We start from the raw sequence: 23,594 nt of genomic DNA on the forward strand, positions 1-23,594 counted from the left end.
AGGTAAGTGTCTGCCTTCAACTCAGGGCGTGATCCTGGAGTCCCAGGATCGAGTCCCACATCAGGCTCCCTGCATGGAGCCTACTTCTCCCTCTGCCTAGCTCTCTCTCTCCTCTCTCTCTCTCTCTGTCTCTCATGAATAAATAAATAAAATCTTAAAAAAAAAGAAAAGAAAATCTGAAACCTGCCTCAAAGAGATCATCTGATAAAAGAAACAAAATATAAAAATAGATCCCGGGAGGTTAGAGTTGTTCAAGATTCCCTATTGGGACCATACTTTATATTTTACTGCAATGTGAAATGATTATCAGCAAGAATTGCCAAAAATCCTATGTTGGGTGCTTTCGTAATCTCCAGTGACTGGCCAGAGAAGCTCCAAGAACGTTTGGGAGTACATACCCTTTTTCATGCAAGTGCCCTCATAGAGTGAATTGTAGGAGAAATACCATTTATTTGAGGCCTCGCCTGTAGAAAGAGGCTGTCCTGGGAAAGCCAGGATACTCACTAGTTTGTGAATGTCCCTGAGAAAGAGTGACTTGTAAACATTTTATTTTTTTTAAGCCCTTGCCACACTCAATGTGGGACTTGAACCCACAACCCTGAGATCAGCTGAGCCATCACCTGAGCCAGCCAAGTACCCCAAGTGTGAATTTTTTTTTAAAGATTTTATTTATTCATGAGAGACACACTGAGAGAGGCAGAGACACAGGCAGAGGGAGAAGCAGGCTCTGTGCAGGGAGCCAGATATGGGACTTGATCCCGGGACTCCAGGATCACATCCTGAGCCGAAGGCAGGCGCTAAACCCCTGAGCCACCCAGGGATCCCCTACCAAGTGTGAATTTTTAATCTGGATTATACTTGAGTTTCACCAGCCTTTTTCATTGTATTCATAGGAAGTTGCAGCTGGTCGATCAGCAATCCTACCACCCCTGTTATCCTGAGTTTGGTTCTGAAGCTATCTATGGCTTTAGAATCTCACAAGTGATCTTCTTTATCATTTGAAGGAATCATCCTGTCTCCTCACTCTCGCTTTACAGTTTCCAAATATCACTTAGAGTTTTTTATTCAGCTGAGTAGCTCTATGGACAGCAACACCTATGAAGAAAGGGTTTTATCAAATATATGACTTAACACTATCATTTAAGAAGTAGATGTACTAAAATAGGCCAACTAATTTCTAGTTTTTAAGACCAAAAAACAAAAAAAAAAAATACAAAGGTAACTAAAACTCCTTATTTAAAAAAAAAATCACATTTTTTCAGATGTGTCCACAAACTAGTGGGTGTCCTGGCTATCCCATGACAGCCTCTTTCTACAAATGAGGACTCAAATGAATTGTAACTATCCTGGTGCTGCTATGAGGGCACCTTATATTTAAGAAAAGTGTAAAGTACTGCACTCGGTGAAAATATTTTACTGAGATTGAGTGGGGCTTAAGACCTTTCTTCCAGAAAGAAGGCTTTGATTGTCAGGCATATATTAAGTTCTGAAACTAAAGCTATATATTTGTGTTTATTAAAAATTATGTCAGTAAAAAAAAAAATTGTCAGTGGGAGGCACCTGGGTGGCTCAATCGATTGTGCATCCAACCTTGTTTTAGCTCAGGTCATGAGATCTCAGGTGCTACACTGATGGTTGGCATTTGAGATAAAAATCCATTCAATATAGAGCCTGGTTGTTATTCTATTGCAAAATCAAAACTGAGAGCTGTGAATTTACTATATTTATTTAAAATAAATAACGTATGAAATACAGATTTTGGCACAGATAGAAATGGGACAATCAAAATCAATGGATTTAACCTGCATGCTTCATTTGCTCACAAACTTGTACACACTAATAGTCTACAAAAGAAACTATTATAGTTGGGATGTCTGGGTAGCTCAGTGGTTGAGTGTCTGCCTTTGGCTTGGGGTGTGATCCTGGAGTTCTAGGATCAAATCCTGTATCGGGCTCCCTGCAGAGAACCTGTTTCTCCCTCTGCCTCTCTCTGTGTGTCTCTCCTGAATAAATAAATAAAACAAAAACAAAAACAAAAAACTATTGTAGCAAAGAGAACTGCCTTTTTGATTTTGTCTGATTTCTTTGTTGACCCATTAGCATGTTGTCAGAAAACTGTCTTTTTGCAAACAAGCCTAAAATTATCCTTCCAAAGAGACCTAAGTAAATATTCATATAGAGGTCTAAAGAATTACTGTTCAACATAAATGTTATTTCTAGAAAAAACTTAACTGCATAGGTTAGAATAACCGCGTGTGACGTTTTCAGCCACTGAAGCACCAATTCAAAGAAATTTTAAAATTATTGTTTTTATGACAGTATATACAAATAAACATTGATCAAAACTCAGGAAGTAAATACCTAGATTAACACAAGTCAATGGTCAGGAGATTTTTTGTTTGATTGAAGTATCTTATCATCTCTTAAAAAAATTAAGTGCTAACATATAAAGCAGGCAAATTCTTCAAGTAATTTGTTCTTAAGTATGCCAATTTTTATAGATCTGAACAAGGAATAAGAAAAAAACTGAAATGAAACCGGAGGATAGACATGGGGGGAAAAACTGACCAATCATAGCTGGACAAATGCTACAATACTATCCTGGCCTGAACAGGATATTTCATTAAATGCATGAACAGATTAACAGGTATCTGCTGATTTAGTATACTAACTCCCTTATATTGCTAAAATTCCTGCAACAATCAGTAGGCATACATGCAGTCTTAAGGAAAAGAGTACCACTTAAACATCAGCATTGGACACCAACTAAAGCAATCTTTAAAATGTTTTTATTATTCGCTATTACTGTGAATGAATATAAAATGTAATCAATCTTCCAAATGAAGAACTCTAGCCTTGTCCAAAGTTTAATGACTTCTTGGGGGCACCTGGCTGGCTTAGTCAGAGGAGGAATAATTGACTCTTAATCTCAGGTCATGAGTTCAAGCCCCACCTTGCATGTAGAAAAAACATTTAATGACTTCTGCCCATTAGCTGTTCTCCCCAGGAAGTTTTCTGTTAACCAAATAGTGATTAAAGTAAGCTTCACCATTAATCAAATGGCCTTTGTTGTAACCTTTTTCTTTTCTACAAGAAGGAGTGCACAAGATTCAAACAAAATCTTCCTTGGCCACTTTGACTGTCAAGATCTTTGCACTTTTTCTACTAGTTTCTAACCGGCCAGGTTCCATTCAGCATAGTCATTACTGCCCTCTGACATGTTGTCACTTAGGTCACTTTCAGACCATGAAATCATGTCCCGAGCTAAAGTCAGAGGCTTAACCCACTGAGCCACCTAGGCACCTCTACCCTTTCACCTTCTTAATGTTGTATTTTGATGAGAAAACGTAGACTTTCTTAATTCTAGCAGAATTAGGTTTACCCATATTTTCATCTTTGGTTAGCATTTCCTTATGTCCTTTTAAAAAAGAAATAGACTATTTTTTAGACCAGTTTTAGGTTCATAGCAAAACTGAGCAGAAAGTACAGAGATTTCCTAAGTACTCTGTCCCCCCACGTAAACACCACCTCTTCAATTATCCTCAGCCCCCACCAGAGTGGTGTATTTGTCACAGATGATGAACCTACATTGATACCTCATTATCATCTGAAGCGTAGAGTTTACATTAGGGCTAGTGTACATTTTCTGGGTTCTGACAAATTTATAGTGACATGTGTCCATCATGATAGTATCATACAGAATAGTTTCATTGCCCTAAAACTCCTGAGTGCTCTGTGTATTCATCCCTCCCTCCCCACGAACCCCTGGCAACCACTGATTTTTTTTTTTTACTGTCTCTACAGTTTTGTGTTTTCAGGAGTGTCCTATAATGGGAACCATACAGTATGTAGCCTGAAACTGGCTTCTTTCACTTACATATGCATGCATTAAACTCTCCATGTCTTTTCCTGGCTTGAAAGCTCCTTGTGTGTGTGTGTGTCCGTGCACGAACTCAATGATATTCCATTCTCTGGAATTTTCAACTAATTTGGGTAAATGCCAAGGGGCATGATTGCTGATAAGAATATGTATAGTTTTGTTAGAAACTGCCCGACTGTCTTCCAAAGTGACTACCATTCTGCATTCCCACTAGCAATGAATGAGAATTCTTGTTGCTCCACATCCTCACCAGCATTTGGTGTTGACCATGTCTTGGATTTTTGACATTCAAATAGGCATGTAAGGGTATCTTATTTGTTGTTTCAATTTGAGTTTCTTTGATGACATGTTGTGGAACATCTTTTCCTATGCTTATTTGCCACTTGCATATCTTTGGTGTCTCTTCATATCTTTTGCCCATTTCCAAATAGCTGTTTGTTTCCAACCATTTCCAAAAGGTTGTTTGTTTTCTTGTTGAATTTAAGAATGATGTTTTGGGGGCAATTGTCTGGCTCAGTCAGTGGAGTATGCAACTCTTGATCTCAGGGTTGTGAATTCAAGCCCCACATTAGGTGTAGAAATTACTTAAAAAGTCTTTAAAAAATGTTTTGGATAGCATCCCTTTTTAGGACTTATGTATAAGGATCTGTTCCTGTTTCACATTCCTCCCAACTTTGAGGACATCAATCATGCCTTCTGCCCTAGCAGAGGTATTGGAACCTCAGTTCCTAGATTTTAGAGTGAATTTCAGTCTAAAATTCCATGGGGCATTAGTATGAGCTCACTCCGGCTTTGATTTCTCCCCCTCCCCACTTCTTAGGACCTCTGAGAAAACTTCCCTTAAATCAAAGATACGAAGTCTCACTACCCCTTAAGGGGATATGTGGGTGTGAGTATGATGGGGCAGGAGAGTCATAGGGGCAGCCTAGAATAGTGGAACTACATACCTCCAATTTTTTCTTTTTTATTTTTAAAAGATTTGATTTACTTAGAGAGTGTGTGCTAGTGGAGGCGGCAGAGGCAGAAGGAAAGAGAGAATCCTAAGCAGACTCTTCCCACTTAGTGTGGATCTTGACACAGGCTTCATCTCATGACCTTGAGGTTACAACCTGAGCCAAAACCAAGAGTCAGATGCTTAACCAACTGAGCCACCCAGGCCCCCAAAATGCCTCAGGTTTTTTTTTTAATTAATTAATTTATTTATGATAGTCACACACACACACAGAGAGAGAGAGAGAGAGGCAGAGACACAGGCAGAGGGAGAAGCAGGCTCCATGCACCGGGAGCCTGATGTGGGATTCGATCCCGGGTCTCCAGGGTCGCACCCTGGGCCAAAGGCAGGCGCCAAACCGCTGCGCCACCCAGGGATCCCTGCCTCAGGTTTTAAACTGACAATTGCTGTCACCTAATTGCCAAAAAAAAAAATATGTTGAGGATGGTGCAAGTATTCTAAGGAGTTTGGCCATATGCTCCTTTGCAAACACCATTATTAAATACCTTTCCTTTTCAGATGTGCGTTCCAAACAGGAGTATGACGAAAGCCATGTGATTACAGCCCGTCGAGTGAAGAAGGTATACTGGCAGAGTCAGAATGTGGGGCAGGCTGGTTATCTTACAGGAGGGTGGGGGAAAATGCGGGATTTTATCCTAGATCCAGGAGGCAGCACAGTGGTGGACACTGTGGACAGCAGAGGCAGGACCACCCCTGTGCATCCACCAGGAGGGTCTCCCACATCTCTCACATATTCCCTAAGGTGTCCCCACCAGCTATGATGGCCAACAGCTTCACTGAGCAAATGTTGATTTAATTCCTTGTTGTGCCAGGCACTGTTCCAGACCTTGGAGATGCAACAGAATACAAGATGCCCATGGTTCATTGTTTCCTGTCCTACTCAGGGAAGCAGATAATAATAAACCATTAAAATGATTACTATAATCCAGGGACACCTGGCTGGCTTAGACTGAAGGGCAAGCGACTCTTGATCTTGAGTTTGCAGGTTTGAGCCCCACGCTGCTGTAGAGATTACTTGAATAAATAAACTTAAAAAAAAAAAGATTATGATCCAAAGATGGAAACCACTTCCCTTCCCTACTTCCCCACCCCTCCCCCATTCCATCGTTCAAAGAAATTATTTATTTGAGAGAGTGAGCAAGCACACAAGTGGGGGGGGGCTGGCAGTGGGGAGTAGCAGAGGGAGAGGGAGAAGCAGACTCCCCCTCGAACAGGGAGCCTGACGTGGGACTGGATCCCAGGACACTGAGATCATGACTTGAGCTGAAGGCAGACCGTTAATTGACTAAGCCACCCAGGTGCCCTTGCTGGGAGATTTCACTCAGGCTTCCAGTTTTAACTCTCCAACTGCCATTAGCCGTCCTGTCAGTTTTGCTTCTAAGGTTATATCTGGCAAAGCTGACCCCTCCCCTTCCCACTGCTGCTGTGCTGGTATGCACTTTATCTCTGGCCCTTTGCCACGGGGCACTTGATAGGGAGCCTGGGCCCTGGCTCAGGCATTTTTCCAGGATAAGCTTGCTGCTTGGGGTCTGGCTCAGGGGTAGAGCATCTGACTGCAGGAAAAGCTCACTGCCTAACACTCTCCTCACCCCAAACCCATCATTACCTACTTTTTCTCCTTGGGGGTTTTCAACTCTCTGACTTCAACCTCTAGCCCATAACCCCCATTTCAGAACATTCTCTGCTTTCTGCAGCTGGTTCAGAACCTCTTTGTCATATATGGCTTTCGGTTTCTGGCTCCACTCTCAGGTCTGCATATTCTTTGGATTCTGGCAGCACCCCCAGCTCTGGAAGAGACCTTCCCGGGGCCTCAGCTAGGCTGACACCTCTTGGCTCCCCTCCCCAACTTTCCTGCCAGCACGGTCCCCCTACAGGACTCAGCTCATGGCCTCCCTCTTTGGCTTCCCCACATAACATGCCTGCTTCTACTCTCCCCTGGCACCTCAACAGCATCGCCCTACTTCAAATATCCTTGGTTCTAAGATGCACATATTCCCCCATATTTTAACACTTCTGAAATTGAAATATATCCTACAATTGATCGACGCTTTAATGTGTATCTTTTCTCCCAAAAGTGATGTGGCAGAGATCCGTTCCTTTTCTTTTTAAATAAATATTTATTTATCTTAAAGAGCATGAGCAGGAGGACAGGCAGAGGGAGAGGGAGGGAGAGAATCCACAAACAGACTGCGTGCTGAGCATGGAGCTTGATGCGGGGCTGGATCTCACAACCCTGAGGTTATGACCTGAGCCAAAACCAAGAGTCAGCCACTTAACCAACCGAGTCCCCCAGGGACCCCCTGTCTGTTCCTTTTCTGTGTAGCAACACCCCCCTTTTTTAAGGGGAACTCTTCTTCTTCCTGTTTAAACCGTGGGAGTCTAATGGTGATCCCTAAGATAGTACCCAGATCCTGGCCTTGGTGATTGGCCATGGGCCGAGGATGGAAATAGCAAAGCAGAGTTGTAATTAGAGAGGGTGGCTCTTCCCCTTCTCATAGTGGAGTTTGGAGGGTGTGGGCATCTGTGTGTCACTGTGGCTGTGTCACAGGCCTCAGGACCAAGTAGTCTGAGAAGGTGAAGTCAGCGTGCAGGGGGAGCAGAGAGGAGCACCTGAGGGGGAGGTCTGGGCTTTAGAGCCCTGGTTCAGGTTTTCCTGGGGACCAAGAAGTTTTGTTATATGCCAACAAGTCCCTCCTTTCATGTTCACTCCTGACAGCAATGGTTTTTAAGTTGGTGGTGCCTGTAGCTTCATCAGGCTCCCTGCTCAGTGGGGAGGGAGCCTGCTTTTCCCTCTACCACCCCACGCCCCAGTTGTGCTGTCTCTTTCTTTGTCAAATAAATAAACAAATAAAATCTTTAAAAAATTGGTGGTGCATCTTCCAACTAACGGTCTCTTAATCTAGAAAATATAGTACACAGGCCCCATGAGCACACTGCTCTCTCAGGCCTCCAGATCTTTCTCTGGGAACATGAGAATGGGTGTGCCTTGTTCATCACTGTGTCCTGGAGGCTCGGTCGGGTCCCTGGCATCTGGGATGTGCTCTGCACCTGTTAGTTGACTAAAATGACCAGCTGGATGCTGTTCCTTCTGCCTGGAATGTTCTCCTCACCCTTATCCATCTGGCAGTTCACCCTTACCCTGCCACCCTGCACAGCCTTCCTGAGTTCTCCAGGCCAACTCGGGTGTTTCCCTGTGCCATTTTGAACCTCTATATTCCAGAACCCCACATGGTGTCAGCATAGAGTGGACCCTTAGCATATAATTATTGAGCTAACAAGTGAACATCCAGCCACATCTGTCCTCTCCCACCTGCTCCACGTCTCTACTCCCTTTCCCCGTGCTCATTCAGAAACCCCCCTTCCCTCATTATCTGTGCAAACCCTGTTCGTCCTGAGTACCATTTCTCTCCTAGTTCCTCCAGGCAAATATGATTCCTCCTCTCTCAACCTCAGAAAATTTTCTGGTCTGTTCCTCCACGGGCCTTGCTTGACTGTCTTGCAGTAGAATCGATAAACACTTGCCCTGGCCCACCTGCAAATGCTCTTTCAGGCCATCTATGGCATCCAGACTGGGATGCAAGGGACAGAGTAGTGGGGGCCACCCAGCCAGGCCTCCTCGAGCTCTGGGGCACTCTTGGGGATCCTGGGCATTGTCCTTGCTCTGGTGGTTTGCCTTTCTGGCAACTCAGCCGCTCCCAACTACTCACGATGTCCTGGTTCCTGTTGGCGCTTTCCTTCCTCTGACTGTATTTATAGCCACATGCCAGGTACTGTTCCAGAAGCACAGGGTACATCAGCGACTACAAAAGAACAAAAGTTCCCACGCTCACAGAGCATACATTTGAGCGTAAAGTCTGCCACATTATATCCACAAGCCTCCTGCTTGTTGCCCTTTTAATGCAGACTTGACCCCCACGGCCAACCACCCTCACCCAGAGAGGAGATGCCATCAGTTTGGCTTCAGTTGCTCTGAGAGCATGTGTGCCAGGCCACCCAGTGGGCTGCGGGCCAGTTACTAGGCCAGCTCTTTTTCAGTCAGGCACCATCTCTGGTCTGGTCAGCTGTGGTCAGCTTCCCTCACAGCAGGGCATGTGGATGTGGAAGGTGCTCGGCATTTAGTATACTTTCAGGTCCCTTCTTGGCACTTTCGTACCTGTAGTGTGTGGTCAGGGGAACAGGCACGGTCCTCCCTCTAGCTCCACCCAGAGCTGGCATGCAGGGAATATGTGCCCAATGGAACCCATCTGCCAACAGAACCTTTCTTGTGGTTTCTTTAGAAGGAAAATGAGTATCTTATCCCGGAGTCTGTGGATCTGGAGTGTGTGAAATACTGTGTGGTATATGATAATAACACCAGCACCCTGGAGATAATCTTAAGAGAGCAGGACGAGGATGACAACTCTGATGATAGCAGACAAGGTAGGTTTTTACGATTGCAGCCAGAAGCACAGCTGGTGGTTATCAAACACTTTGCTGCATGCCGGGAACCATACCAAAGGCTCTCTCTGGGCCAGCTCCTGCAATTTTCAGAACACACCCATGAGAAATAGTAATGTCAAGAACTGGGGCAAGGCTGAGATTTTTTTCTTCCTTGCAAGATGACAAGTGAGCTTGCCACAGTCTCATGGATGCTGGCAGAAGACGTGCAGCTCCTGAGTCAGAAACGATGGACTTTATTCTTCAGAGCCCTGAAAGTAGCCAGAATGTCCTCATTTTCTTGCCCTGATGCCGAAGCCCCCATTCTCACAGGGTGACAGGAAGAGGGCCAAGTAAAACCTACACACAGTGGGTTGTATGACAGGAGAACCCTGAGCTCAGGGAATTTTTTTTTTTAAGATTTTATTTATTTGAAAGAGAGAGAGAATGAGCAGGGGGAGGAGACAGAGAGAGAGAGAGAGAAGCAGACTCCCTGTTGAATGTGGAGCCTGATGCAGGGCTCAGTCCCAAGACCCTGAGACCATGACCTAAGCCAAAGTCAGTTGCTTAACAGACTGAGCCACCTGGGTGCTCCCACGGCCTGAATCTTTTATAATGGGAAGAAAACATGCCTGCCCCTGGCTCTGGAGGGAGAAATAGTCTATCTTCCAAGGCTCTTCGATATACAGATATTCTTGAAAGGCCAGTACCTTTGCTCACAGGACACATAGAAACCTGAGAGGCCTTCGAAAATGATCTCTATAGATGGGGAAATTGAGGCCCCGAAGGTGCATGCTGTAACTTACTCCAGGTCCCACACATGTTGAATTAGTTATTTATTGCCATGTAATGAATTACCTCCAAACTCAGTAGCTTGATACAGCAAACCTTAATCAACTAACCAGTACCAGGTTCTGGTAGACACGGTGTGTCTCCTGAGATTGCAGTCAGGATACTGGCTTTGGTTGCTGTCATCTGAAGGTCTGACTGGGCTGGGATGATCTGCCTCCAAGGTGCATCACTCATACAAGTATGGCTTCCATTCCCCACCACCTCTCTGTAGAACTGCTTTGGTGGCCTTGTGACATGGCAGCTTGTCTCCCCCAGAGCGAGCCATCCAAGAGAAAGAAAGAGCTAAGGAAAGCCACATGCCTTTTGCAACCAAGTCCTGAGACCTCTGGTCACTTCTGCTATATTCTGTTCATTAGAAGGAAGTCACTGAGGGCAGACTACCCTCAAGGAGTGGGGAGTCAGACTCAACCTCCCTTTATATTCTTTTAAATATTCTTTCTTGTATTTTTTTTTCTTTCTTGTATTTGAAAGAATTTGTGGACTGCTTTTGAAACCCTCACACCTACTAAACAGTGGGGTTGGGATTTGAACCCTGGGCAGGTTGGCTGTGTCTGGTCTCCCAAGGCCTGGATAGTGGAGCTGGAGAGCAATGCAAAGTCACTCCAGTCCTGAACCCGAGCATTAAAACTTGGTCAGCTCTAATTTTCTTATCTGCTTTCTGGGGTGCCCCTGCCTTCTCCACCCAGCTCCTGGTTTGGGACTGACAACCCCTTGCCATTCGTCATAGGGGCTCTGCTGCTGGGGGCTCAGTCATGAATATGCGTGGTTTCCATGGGCCTGGGTGTTCACAGCAGCGGTCACTGGGTGGCACTAGGCTTCCACCTTTAATAAAACCAGTCTTCACAGGAGGTCCTGTGAAATTGTGCCCTCTTTCCCTAAATTTACCGGATTGAGTTCCAGTCTGCAATCCTGGGATTGTACACTGGACCCTAAAACCACAGGAAATGGTGGCCAATAAAGATAATCCTGCCTACGTTCTATAAATGACCTCATGGAACCCCCATTCTCCCTCAGTAGGAAATCACAACCACAAAACAACACAGAAAACCCAAACTGCATGCGCGCGCACACACACACACACACACAGACCTTGTCCACTTAAGGTACTTTTCTCCTTTAAAAGGGCAGCTTTCAGGCAAACACAGAGTCTCTGGGGTAAAAGGCCATTTTGAAGTTTTTCTCCCCATTCCCTTTCTACTGTTAAGCACCCACCTCCCCGCCACCCCGCCACCCCCCCATACCCTCCCACCCCCACCCCCCCACCCCTCAAGGAAATCTGGTTGTGGGCGGAGCTTCCATCACATCCTAGAAGCAGGGATCTGGCTCTTTGCAATCCTCTTCTGCTGGCCTCCTGGTGTGTTGCAGCTCATCTGTGTGGCCTTGGGTGGTGGGCCTCTGTCCTTGCTGTGTCCATGGCTGAAATATCTCCATCCAGGGTCCTCACAGCCCTGTCCCCTCCTTACCAGGCTTTCCACGGGTGCTACTAGTCCTGGGGCTGCGGCTGCCTCTCTTCTCCAGCATTAGCTTAACCCCTCTCTGGCCCTGCTGGGGGTGTGTCTCAGGATTCCTGGTGGGAAACAGGGCACAGGTGGTTTTTAGCACCTACCCCCTACCCCTTGCAGACAGGAGTTTTTGTTTTGTTTTGTTTTTTTTAGGAGTTTTTTATCTTCTCATCTAGTTTTCTTCCTAAGATCCTGGAGAGCACCTTCATTTGTCTTGTTCTCTGTGGTCCTTTCTCCCAAACTCCTTTTACCAGGCACAGGGCAGTCCCCTCCTTGTAGGAGAGAAATTTTCCTTATGTTAAATCAGCCTGCCTTCCTTGCAACATATGAACTATAGACCCTGCCCTCCCCCCCCACCCCCAAACTGGGCTCTTGATACATGTGGGTGGAGTTCCCTGGGCTGGGGCCTTCACCACAGCTGTGGGGGGAAGCTTTGGGAATGTGGACATTTTAGTTTCCTCCTTTCTGAACAAAGCCTGACTTTCAAGCCACTTGTCTGGCTAAGTAAGGACCAAAAGGAATTTAACTTAAAGCTCGCTGCTGAGTAGAGAGCCCCTTGGCCTGAGTTGTTACCCCAGTTCAAATTCTGCGAAGCCTCACATCGTTGGAAAACTCAAGATTAATAGGATTAAAAGTGAATTTAATGTTAATGACCCCATTATACCTGTGGCTGGGTAGCCTGGGCCCCAGACTGTTCTCATGGCTTTCCCCTGGAATCTCTAATTGTCTTCCTGAAACTGGATCTAGGTTCTTCTTCCAGATACAGTCCTCCACATGGGTCTCAGGCCCCTGCTGCCCTCAGCAGCTCCTGCTGGAATTGGTTTTCCCTGAAAAGAGAAGTCAGAGTCCTTGCCCTTCCCTTTCTCCTTTCAGCTGACTCTCCCGCGCTGACAGAACCGTATTTGTCTTCAGGGTTCAGATCCTGGCCTCAGGATATCTTGGTTTAGCCTTAATAATGCAGACTTGCTGACCTATATATCTAGTTTGCATACAGTCTCCTAGTGATTCTGCAGAGCAATGAAGGCTTTTAAGATTAAATCAATGGCAAAACCACAATGAGCTATCCCTCCACACCCACTAGAATGCCATGATAAAAAAGAGGGCTACTAGCAAGCCTCGAGGAGGATGTGGAGAGATGGGAACACTCCCACTCTGCTGGTCACAGTGTAAAATGCATCAGGTGCTATGGAACAGTTTGGTGTTTCTTTTTTTTTTTAATTTTTATTTTATTTATGATAGTCACACAGAGAAAGAGAGAGGCAGAGACACAGGCAGAGGGAGAAGCAGGCTCCATGCACCGGGAGCCCGATGTGGGATTCGATCCTGGGTCTCCAGGATCGCACCCTGGGCCAAAGGCAGGCGCCAAACCGCTGCGCCACCCAGGGATCCCCAGTTTGGTGTTTCCTTCAAAAAGTTATACATAGAGTTATTGTATGATTCAGTTCTGCTCTGAGGTACCTACCCAAAAGAGATGAAGACCTGTGCACACAGGAACCTGTCCATAAGTGTTCACAGTGGCACCATCCACAGCAGCCAAGAAGTGGAAATGGCCCAATGCGCCTCGACAGATGAGCGGATAAACCAAAGATGGTAAAGCCACACAATGGAATAGTATTCAGCCCTAAAAAGAAATGGAGTACAGACACACACTATGACATGGATGAGCTTTGAAGACTCTATGCTAGGTGAAAGAAGCCAGATGCAAAACCATATACCGTAGGATTCCCTCTGTACAAAATGTCCAGAATAGGCAAATCCATAATGAGAAATTAGTCTGCCTCAAGCTGGCTGTTTGAAGGGAAAGAAAGAGTGAAACCTATGCACAACTCTGTGAATAGACTAAAGACCATTACTTTACATACTTTAGGTGAATTGTATGGTATATGATATATGATGTATATGTAAGAGAGAGATTTTCCTTATGTTAAATCGTCTTTCCTTGCAGTGACGTGGAGAGCTATAGAATTGAAGAGTTTACAGAAAGGAAGGATCAACTTACTTGGTAGCAAGTGGCTTTTTAAATTTTAGTCGTTAACACTCCTCTCCATTTAGATTTGCTTCGGGCTTCTAGACCGTTGCCTTACCAAATCAAGTGGCCATCAACTGGGGCTTTAGGCAAATGGTGAGCGCCCAGGGCACGCACACTCAACTCTTTGGTCTCCACTCTTAGAACTGGTGCCTGGAGCTGCTGTGGCATGTGGCAGAGCCCTGGCGCAACTCACTCACCACCCTGTCTGCATCCTAAAAGGAGGTTATGAGTGCTTCTCGGCCATGTACCACTTCTTTCGGACACAGAAGATCATCTGGATGCCACAGGTAAGGTAGGGCACTGAGCACAGGAAGGCTCAGATGGAAGCATGGCCTTCCGCTGGGGACTGAGTGGTAGGGAGCAGGGTGGGAGAAAGAGGAGGCTTGTGACATGGGAATGATAGAAGAGATGTAGGAGACTGTGCTTGGGAAGTGGATCTGGGGCAGCCAGGAGATCCAGACCATGAGGGTGAATTTCTCATTGCTGGGTTCAGGCCAGAGTTCACGGGGTGGTGAACAGGTGGTCCCCATCCAGAAAGCAAGGGTCCCAGGGGGAGCTCTGGATGGCAGGCCCTCACCAAAGACAGGCAGGGGTACCATGATCTGAGGCTGCCTGTCCGTTCTCAGCTGTTGGGACCTACAAGCCCTGGATGGTCCAGAGGACACAAAAAGGATCTGCTAACGTCTCTGCCCATGAGGAGTTCTTGGCTAGCAGGAGAGACCGGGGCACCCCAGGTGTCTGGAGCCCAGAGGGGAGGCACCTCTTGGAGCTGATCAGAAGGGCGTGGAGGGTGACTGAGGTGGGCATGGGGTGGCCGTGGCTGACAGGCAGGAGCTGGTCCCTGGAGGGCATTGTGCAGTGTGTGGGGCTTATTGAAGAGTCTGATGCAATGGGAGGTAGACCTGGCTTCATTCTTTCCAGGAATTACCTTCTGCTCTTTGCCCTTAGCAGCACCTTGGGCAGATTCCAGAAGTTCTGGTCACTTTCAATCTAATCCTAAAATGATAGGGAGAATGTGCATTAATTAACTGGATCTTTCAGAGATCCAGAATGAAGTATTTATGGGCTAAAACAATATGACGTCTCTAATTTCCTTCAGAATGATTTCGGGCAGGTGTTGGGAAGTGGGTGAGGGTAGAGCTAAAACAAAGCAGGCCATTAGCTGATGATGGGTGATCGACCCAGGGGTTTATTATACCGTTCTCTCCACTCTTGCATATTTTGAAATAATCTCTTAAAAGGGAAGAAAAGCAATCAGTCCAATATAAGTGAAGCTAGTTTAACATTTCAATCTCAGATTTGAGTCAAGTCTCTTTTTCCCATCCCCTAGAGCTGGGCAGTCTTGCTGGGGGTGGGAAGGGTGAGAGGTGTGGGTTAGCTGAAGGGACTTCTCCTCTCTGCCCTGCTCCTGGGCCTGTGACTTGGGTGCTAGGGGTCCAGAGTGGGGCCTGTCTTGTGGGACTGCTATCTGTCAGTGGTGGGGCAATGCCTTCTCACTCAGGTCCCCCCTGGTTCTGTATATTGCTGGTAGCCTTGGCTGCTGGTTTCCTTGTGGCCCGATTTAGGGGCCCTGTCTGCTACTAAGGATCTTTCAGAGAAAGCCAGCTGGGGCTTCCTGCCAGGAACACCGCCAATTCTTCATTTTACTTTCTTAGCCCATGACTCCTGACCATATCCGCACTCCCTCAGCTGAATCACTGAAGGGACCACAAGGGAATGAAGGTGGGGAAAGATGCCCAGGTGGACCTCCTACCCTTGCTGACTCAGCAGCTCTAGCCAGCCTGTGCGAAAAGGCAGGGACACAGGTCTGAGGTCCTATGTGTTCCCGAATCCAGGGTAGTTACCTCATGTCTCCCTCCTCTCCTTCCTCTGAGATGATCACACTATGATTTTCAGCTCCACAGGTGTACCACCAACCTCTCCATCCTGCCAGATACTGCTCACTCCTAGAGGAGCTGCCCTTACTGGCTTTTCAGTGTACAAAATAAGTGTTTCTCTGTAAACATCCTCATACTGATAACTCACCTCCTGCCCTTTAAAAAAAAAAACAGCTTTAGTAAGGTATAATTGATGTAGGATGATCTGTACATATTTAAATGTACATTTGGGGGGATCCCTGGGTGGCGCAGTGGTTTGGCACCTGCCTTTGGCACAGGGCGCGATCCTGGAGACCCGGGATTGAATCCCACGTCGGGCTCCTGGTGCATGGAGCCTGCTTCACTTCTCCCTCTGCCTGTGTCTCTGCCTCTCTCTCTCTCTGTGTGTGTGTGACTATCATAAATTAAAAAAAATAAATGTACATTTGGGTCAATGTTAACATGCGTATACACCTGTGACTTGTCCTTGCCCCATCTTACATAGATTGGGAAGAGGGGTGGCTGGTGGCTGCTGGTGGTAGCTAGCAGGGCCTATGTGGGCTGAGCTCTGCCTTAGGTGTCTATGGCCTTCCTTAGAATGTAGTCACCTAGCATGTGTCTCTCCTTGCTTTGAACCTTTGTTAGTAACTCAGGGGCAAGAATGGAAGCCCCCACTCCCGTCTTCCCCACTCTGACACACTGTAAAGCAGAGGTGTCCCTGCAGCTCCCTTGGAACTCCTTCTAGGAGGGCACTGACCTTTGGGCTTTAGACAGAGAGACTTCTCATTTCCTCTATTTTACTCATGGTATCTGTTAAATAAGATTTCACTTGGAACAAAAGGTTTCTGTGACTAAAACATGAAGCCAGCACTAGAGAGAGATGGTGATGAGCCCTGGGTGGCTGGTGCAGTCAGATTACACTTGAGAAAGATCGTTAGTGATCCCGGTGTGGACAGTAGACCCATGAAGGGCCAGGTAGGTCTGGGGAAGGTGGAAGGCAGCTGGCGAGGAGAAGACACTTAGGCAGTGGCACTGATTAGATACAGGGGGGAGGGGAGTGAGGATGGGGACATAGGGGAGGGAGGGAGGAGCCTGGGATTGGTGCCCTGGTTCCTAGTGTGGGAACACAGGAGGCCTACGTAGTGTGGGGGAGGGCAGTGGGCTCAGTTTGGAATCCTCATCAATGTGGATGGCAAAATCATGTCATCTCAAATTAACATGCGCTTGCTCTTTTTTTTTTTTTTAAGATTTTGTTTATTTGAGAGACAGAGCACGCGTTGAGTGGGGACAGAGGGAGAGGGAGAAGAAGACTCCCTGCTGAGTAGGGAGCCCAGTGCAGAGCTAGATCCTGGGACTCTGAGATCATGACCTGAGCCAAAGACAGACACTTAACCAACTGAGTCACCTAGGTGCCCCAACATGCACTTGCTCTTCACAACATATTTTTCCCTGCCATGCAGCCACAGGAAAGGAAGCTGGTTTGAAAGCATCAGGAAGAGTTAGTAGATGTGTTTTTGGTGTTCAGTGAGATTTTCTGGATGAAACTGGGAGAGTTTCCTTTGGCTCCAGCAAGTTGAGCCCTGGGGAGCCCCAAGTTGACTGGGGTCAGCCTGAGCCCTGGGGAAGCTTTGGGTTATATCAGGCAGACTTGCCTGCAGGTGAAGGATCACACATCCTCTTCACACTTGAGAATTGGCTTGGCTTGGTGTCTGCTCCTTGGCTTTTTAAAAAAATATTTTATTTATTTACTGGAAAGAGAGCACAAGCAGGGGGAGGGAGCCGTAGGCAGAAGGAGAGGGAGAAGTAGACTCCCTGCTGAGCAGGGAGCGTGTATGCAATGCAGTGTGGGGCTCGATCCAAGGACCCTGGGATCATGACCTGAGCCTAAGGCAGACACTTAAGCAACCAAGCCACCCAGGCACCCTGAGAAAGGCTTTTTGAGGCTCACAGCTTGGGGAGGATGTGGGCTTGCAGTGGGTTTGCTGGGAGGGGAGATATACTAAGGCCAGAAGGCTTGGAAGCCTCTGGAGTGGACAGTAGCCTGCAGTACTTATTTCCGAGTCAGACTTGGAGCCAGAGGAATTTTAGAAGTAGGTTTGACCTTTGAAAATTCCATGGGTCAGCATTTACCATGGAAAACTCATGCAAAAAAGGGACCTCTAAACAGATCATATTGGAAACAACAGTTTATACGTTAGTGGGGTTTTATGTTTGTTTTCTTGCCTAGTTTTTATTGTACTCAATATCACAAGTCATTTTCAACCCTAACCAATGACAATCAATGTAGCCACTGTGTTATCTCAAACATCTGGGCTTCAAAAAGGAACTAGTAGGGAAGTTTTTAGCAGTTCCCCAAAGGTATACTTTGAGGATACTCTTAGACTGGCATGCTTTACTGTTTTCCAACTAGTTTATAAATTATTATTTGATAATTTTTTTTTCTAATTGCCCATTGGACAATCGGCAACAATCTCACAGTCTTTCTTTGGAACAATCAGATTCTGTAAATTTTCCCCTTAAGTTTATTGAGAAAGAATTGACATATAACATATATAAGTTGAAGGTGTACAATGTTAATTTGATACACGTACATATTGTGAAGCGATCACCAAATAGAGTTAATGAACCCATCCATCACCTCACCTAATTACTATTTTTGTGTGTGTGTGGTGGTGAGAACATTTAAGATCTGCACTCCCAGCAACTTTCAAATATATAACGCAGTATTGTTAACTAAAGTCCCCATGCTGTACATAAGATCCCCAGAACTTGGGCCTCTTATATCTGAAAGTCTGTACCTTTTTAATGAACAACTCCCATTTCCTTCACTCTCTGTCCCCTGGCAGCCACTGTTTTACTCTCTGTTTCAATGAATTTGGCCTTTTTAGATTATACATATAAGTGAGATCATGCGGTATATCTGACTTACAGGCATTCCTTGGAAGTATTATGGGTTTGGTTCCAGATCCCTCCAATAAAGCAAATAATGCAACAAAGCAAGGCAAATTACTTTTTTTTTTTGCTGCATATCAAATTTATGTTTATTTATTTTTAAAGATTTCATTTATTTATTCATTAGAGACACACACAGAGAGAGGCAGAGACCCAGGCAGAGGGAGAAGCAGGCTCCATGTAGGGAGCCTGATGTGGGACTCGATCCCGGGGCTCCAGGATCACACCCTGAGGGGAAGGCAGATGCTTAACCACTGAGCAACCCAGGCATCCCTCAAATTATGTTTAGACTATACTTGTAGTCTGTTAACTGTGCAATAGCATACATCTGAAAAAAAAAATAGACACACCTTCATCAAAAGTACTATATTACTAGAAAATGTTAACCATGGGGATCCCTGGGTGGCTCAGTGGTTCGGCGCCTGCCTTTGGTCTGGGGTGCGATCCTGGAGTCCTGGGATGGAGTCCCGCGTCAGGCTCCCGGCATGGAGCTTGCTTCTCCGTCCTCCTGTGTCTCTGCCTCTCTCTCTCTCTCTCTCTCTCTCTCTCTCTCTCTGTCTCTCTGTCTGTCTGTCTCTCTCTGTGTCTATCATAAATAAATAAACAAATTTTAAAAAATGTTAACCATCATCTGAATTTTCAGTGGGTCATAATAACTGATCACAGATCACCATAATATGTATAATAATGATGAGAAGGTTAGGAATCTTGTGAGAATTACCAAAATGTGAAAGAGACAGGAAATGAGCAAATGTTGGAAAACGTCACTGATTGACTTGCCTGATACAGGGTTGCCGCAAATGTTCAATAAAAATTGCAGTATCTTTGAACCAAAATAAAATGAAACATAATAAAATGAGATGTTCCTGTATTTTGCTTAGCTTAATGCCTTCAAGGTCTACCCATGTTGTCACAAATGGCAGGATGCCCTTCTTTCTCATGACTGAATAATGTCCTGTTCTATACACATGCCACATTTTCTTTATCCGTTCATCTGTTGATGGACACTTAGGTTGTTTCTGTGCTTTGGCTACTATGAATAATGCTGTAGGGAACATGGGAGATACCCCCTCAAAATAGTGATTTCATTTCCTTTGGATATATACCAAGAAGTGGGATGGCTGGATCATATGATAGTTCTATTTTTAAGTTTTTTGAAAAAAACTCCATACTGTTTTCCATAGTGGCTGTAATTATCAAGTTTCTTTACTGCCCTTTACTCCTCCTACCTTTACTTGGTAATGTACATTGTGAATTTCTGAGGCAGGGTACTGCTTCCCATTCTCTAAACTACCCCCTTCCCCCTTTTTAAAAGACTTTATTTATTTGGGAGAGAGAGAAGAGAGAGCACGAGTGAAAGAGAGGAGACAGAGGGAGAAGCAGGCTCCCCACTGAGCAGGGAGCCTGATGTGGGGCTCCATCCCAGGACCCTGGGATCATAACCTGACCCGAAGGCAAATGCTTAATGGACTGAGCTGCCCAGGCGCCCCTCTATTTTTTTTTCTTTCTATATTTTATTATTTCAAACCAGGTGAACAATTCTATAAAACATCTGAAAAAAGCGAGGAAGTTTTTAACGCTGGTCATTCCTGGAACCTAGGACAAGGAGCAGCTTCAAACAGGGAGGCCTGTGGCAGTTCCTCCTCGAGTCTCTGGAACTGAGAGAGGGGACAGGGGAGCCAAGAACAGAAAGAGGAAAAGGGGGAAAGCAGCCAAGGAAGATGGGGGGGGGGTGCAGGCAGGGAGCATGGTCCTCTTGCCCCTGTCTTCCTCAGGAGCTGGGGGAGCAGTTGGCAGTGGTCCATCCAGGCACCCCTCTAAATGCTTTTTTCACAATGCATTGCAAGGGACCTCTATTTCCTAGGACACACTTTGGGGAAATGTAGGAATAATCTTTCTCTTTGTATCTTTGTTTTTCAAAGAAACCCCAGTTTTTCTTATCATAACTTTGGACCTGGAATTCCAGTGAGCTCCCATTTAAGTGGTGTCCTATCTTCCTTACCTGTCTATATCAGAACTCATCAGAATTTATTTGTTAATGACTGATAGGCTCTATGTGAGTAGTTTTAGTGTTTTCTCGTTTTTTTTTAAGAAGGTGTTAAAATTCTGGTGGCCTCCAAAAATAATACAATATAATTATGCTATTAATAATGCAATGTTATTAATAATATAATTTTTATATATGATTATATGATTCAAGGGCTATCCCTTCAGTAATAATATGATATATAATAACATAAGGCTGTCCCTTCCCACCTTCCCCCTCCCTCTACTGGATACACTTTATATTTTTACAGTTCTGTGTCAAGGGGTATTAGATGTACCCAGAAAATTACACAGAGGTCCCATGGAGGAAAGTGGAATTTAAGTGTTCAGAAGCAGCATGCTGTCCTAAATGGCTCTGTCCTATTACTGCCAGCCTTCTAACTCCTTATCCAAGTCTATCTCATTCACTGTTCTGGATTATCTTTCTAATGCTGAGCCACATTTCAAGAGACAAAAAACAAACAGAAAACAAACAAAACCCCGACAAGAAACAAAAAGTGTCCTTCCTGGGGAAAGAATATCCTATTATATGATACATAGCATATATATTCTATACAGCAGACTTTCTCCCTCCCTTTCCTCAGGAACTGGATGCCTTTCAGCCCTACCCTGCTGAAATAATGCCAGGCAAGATCTACCTGGGCAATTTCAGGCAAGCCTGCGACCCAAAAATTCAGAAGGATTTGAAAATCAAAGCACATGTCAATATCTCCATGGAGACAGGGCCATTGTGAGTAGAAATACACTTGATTTTTAAAAATTAAGCATTTATATAAGATTCCTAATGTTGTGCATTTATAGAGCTGAAAGGGCTTTCGAAGTCAGCACATACTGGAATAGGCTCTGTACTTACCTTCATCTGTGTCTGGCTTGTAATCTATTTCCTGGCTTGGCTGTGGCATCTGCTGCCTCTGAGACCCAATACTTACCCTTCAGATCTCACCAAAAGTAATGCTTCCTGGGTATTGAACATTGTGGTACGGAGTATTCCATTTTACCTTGCTTTGCTTATCTTAGGCCCTCTGAGAAATGTCCCCTGTCTTAGTCTATTGGGGCTGCAATAGCAGAATACCATAGACTGGTGGTTCATAAACAAAGTAAATTTATTTCTCATCAGTGTGGAGGCTGGGAAAATCCAAGATCAAGTCACCAGCAGATTCGGTGTCTGGTGAGAGCTTGCTTTCTGGCTCATAGACAGCCCTGTTTTTACTGTGTCTTCACATGGCAGAAGGGGCCAGAGGGTGATCTGGGACCTCTTCTACAAGGGCGTTAATCTCATCTGGGAGGGCTTCATCCTCATGACCAGATTTACAGTCCCACTTTAAGCAACCTCAAAACCCCAGATAAAACATTAAAACAAGGGTTTCCAGACAATGGCCAACAGGCAGCATAGGACATTGATTCCTGAGAGGAGGGAAAATAATAAGAAGAGCCCTTCAGTTGATCCTGCTTATTGCTAGGAGACTGTTTGCAGGTCACAATACAGGAAACAGGCCAAGACGGATCCTGTCATTCCTTCTGAGTTGAGGGTACAGAGTTGAGAATTCATTGGCTAAGTTGGCTAGAATTTGCAAGAGAGGGCTGCATGGAGAATAGAGAGCTGAATATAAAGAAAAAACTCTTAACATCTGTAGAATGCCCCCTGACTCTTCAGCTGAATACTGATAAGCACACACATGTGAGGAGACAACTCAAGGCTGGGAGAAAAACCAGTAGAAATGAACAAACAGTACAATCCCCAGAGATTATGTAGGGCTAAGAGTAGTTTGCATTTCCGATCAGAATAGACAAACCCACAATATACTAGGCATCAAAGAGGGCACTGAGAAAAGTGCTGCCTCGGTTGTGAGGAAAAACTATCTCTAGGCTAGGTATGAAAATGTCTGAGATGAAACATACACTGGATGGATTTCATGACAGATTAGACACTGCAGAAGAAAAGACTGGTGAATTTGAAGACCTACTAGTAGAAAGTGTCCAAAATGAAACCTAGGGAAGAAAAAGAAGAAAAGAAAGAACGTAAGGAAGAGAAGAGAAGAAAAGAGAAGAGAAGAAGGAAAAAGCAAAACAGAATGTCAGTGAGACTGAGATAATTCAAGGGGCTGAACATATGTATAAATTAGAATCTCCAAAGGAGAGGAAAGTGAAAAGACAGAAAACATATTTAAAGAAATGATGGCCAAAAATTTTTCTAAATTTGATAAAAGCCATAAATAAACAAAAGTTATCACCAGAAATAATAATTATGTAGATAAATATAAAATACTTTCACTGTTGCTTTTATATCTCTTCAAAACATAATTGGTCACCTGGGCACCTGGATGGCTCAGTCTGTTAAAGAGTCCAACTCTTGACTTGGTTTCAGGTCATGACTCAGGGTCATGAGACTGAGCCCTGTGTCAGGCTTGTGCTGGGCCTGCCTGCTCAAGATTCTCTCTCTCCCTCTCCCTCTGTCCCTCACCTCTCTAAAACAACAAAAACAAAAAAGACCCCCCCCCCAAAAAAAAAAAAACAAAACCATCATTGATCACAGAAAAAATAGTAACAGTGTATTTTGAGATTATAGCATATGTAGAAGTAATATGTATGCCTGAAGTTTACTAAGGCAGGAAGAGGCAGGATAAAAGTATACACTTGCAAGATTCTTACTCTATTTCCATGAAGTGGTATAATGTAATAAAAAGTAAAAGATGGGGGCACCTGGGTGGCTTAGTCAGTTAAGCATCTGCCTTTGCCTCAGGTCATGATCCGGGGGTCCTGCTCAGTGGGGAGCCTGCTTCCCCCTTTCCCTCTGCTATTCTCCCCACTTGCTTATGCTGTGCTGTCTGTCAAATAAATAAAATATTTTTAAAAAAAGAGTTAAAGATGTGTTCTGGAAACTCTAAAGCAATCACCAAAAGCTAGAACAAAATGATAAGTAAAACAGTTGTAATTAATAAGACAAAAAAAGAAAATGGAATCATTAAAAAATCCAAAAGAAGGCAGGAAAAGAAGAATAAAGATGAGATGAGGCCAATAAAAAACAAATAGCAAGATGATCATGTCAATA

At 44.9% G+C, this 23,594-nt stretch overlaps 1 protein-coding gene across 5 annotated transcripts in view; it reads left to right on the forward strand.

The window, feature by feature from the left end:
- STYXL1 (serine/threonine/tyrosine interacting like 1) overlaps positions 1–23,594 on the forward strand; it is a 64,982-nt gene that overhangs the window by 19,599 nt on the left and 21,789 nt on the right. For 3 of the 5 annotated variants that reach the window (XM_055340950.1, XM_055340951.1, XM_055340947.1), the window contains exons 3-6: positions 5,391–5,452; positions 9,170–9,311; positions 13,833–13,978; positions 21,130–21,275. In XM_055340950.1, the coding sequence (XP_055196925.1) occupies positions 5,391–5,452; positions 9,170–9,311; positions 13,833–13,978; positions 21,130–21,275 (496 nt within the window). The remainder of the gene's footprint in view (positions 1–5,390; positions 5,453–9,169; positions 9,312–13,832; positions 13,979–21,129; positions 21,276–23,594) is intronic. The other 2 variants (XM_055340953.1, XM_055340952.1) reach the window with 1 other exon arrangement.

Source organism: Nyctereutes procyonoides, unplaced genomic scaffold, assembly GCF_905146905.1.
Source record: "Nyctereutes procyonoides isolate TBG_1078 unplaced genomic scaffold, NYPRO_anot_genome, whole genome shotgun sequence".
Classification (NCBI taxonomy): Eukaryota; Metazoa; Chordata; class Mammalia; order Carnivora; family Canidae; genus Nyctereutes; species Nyctereutes procyonoides.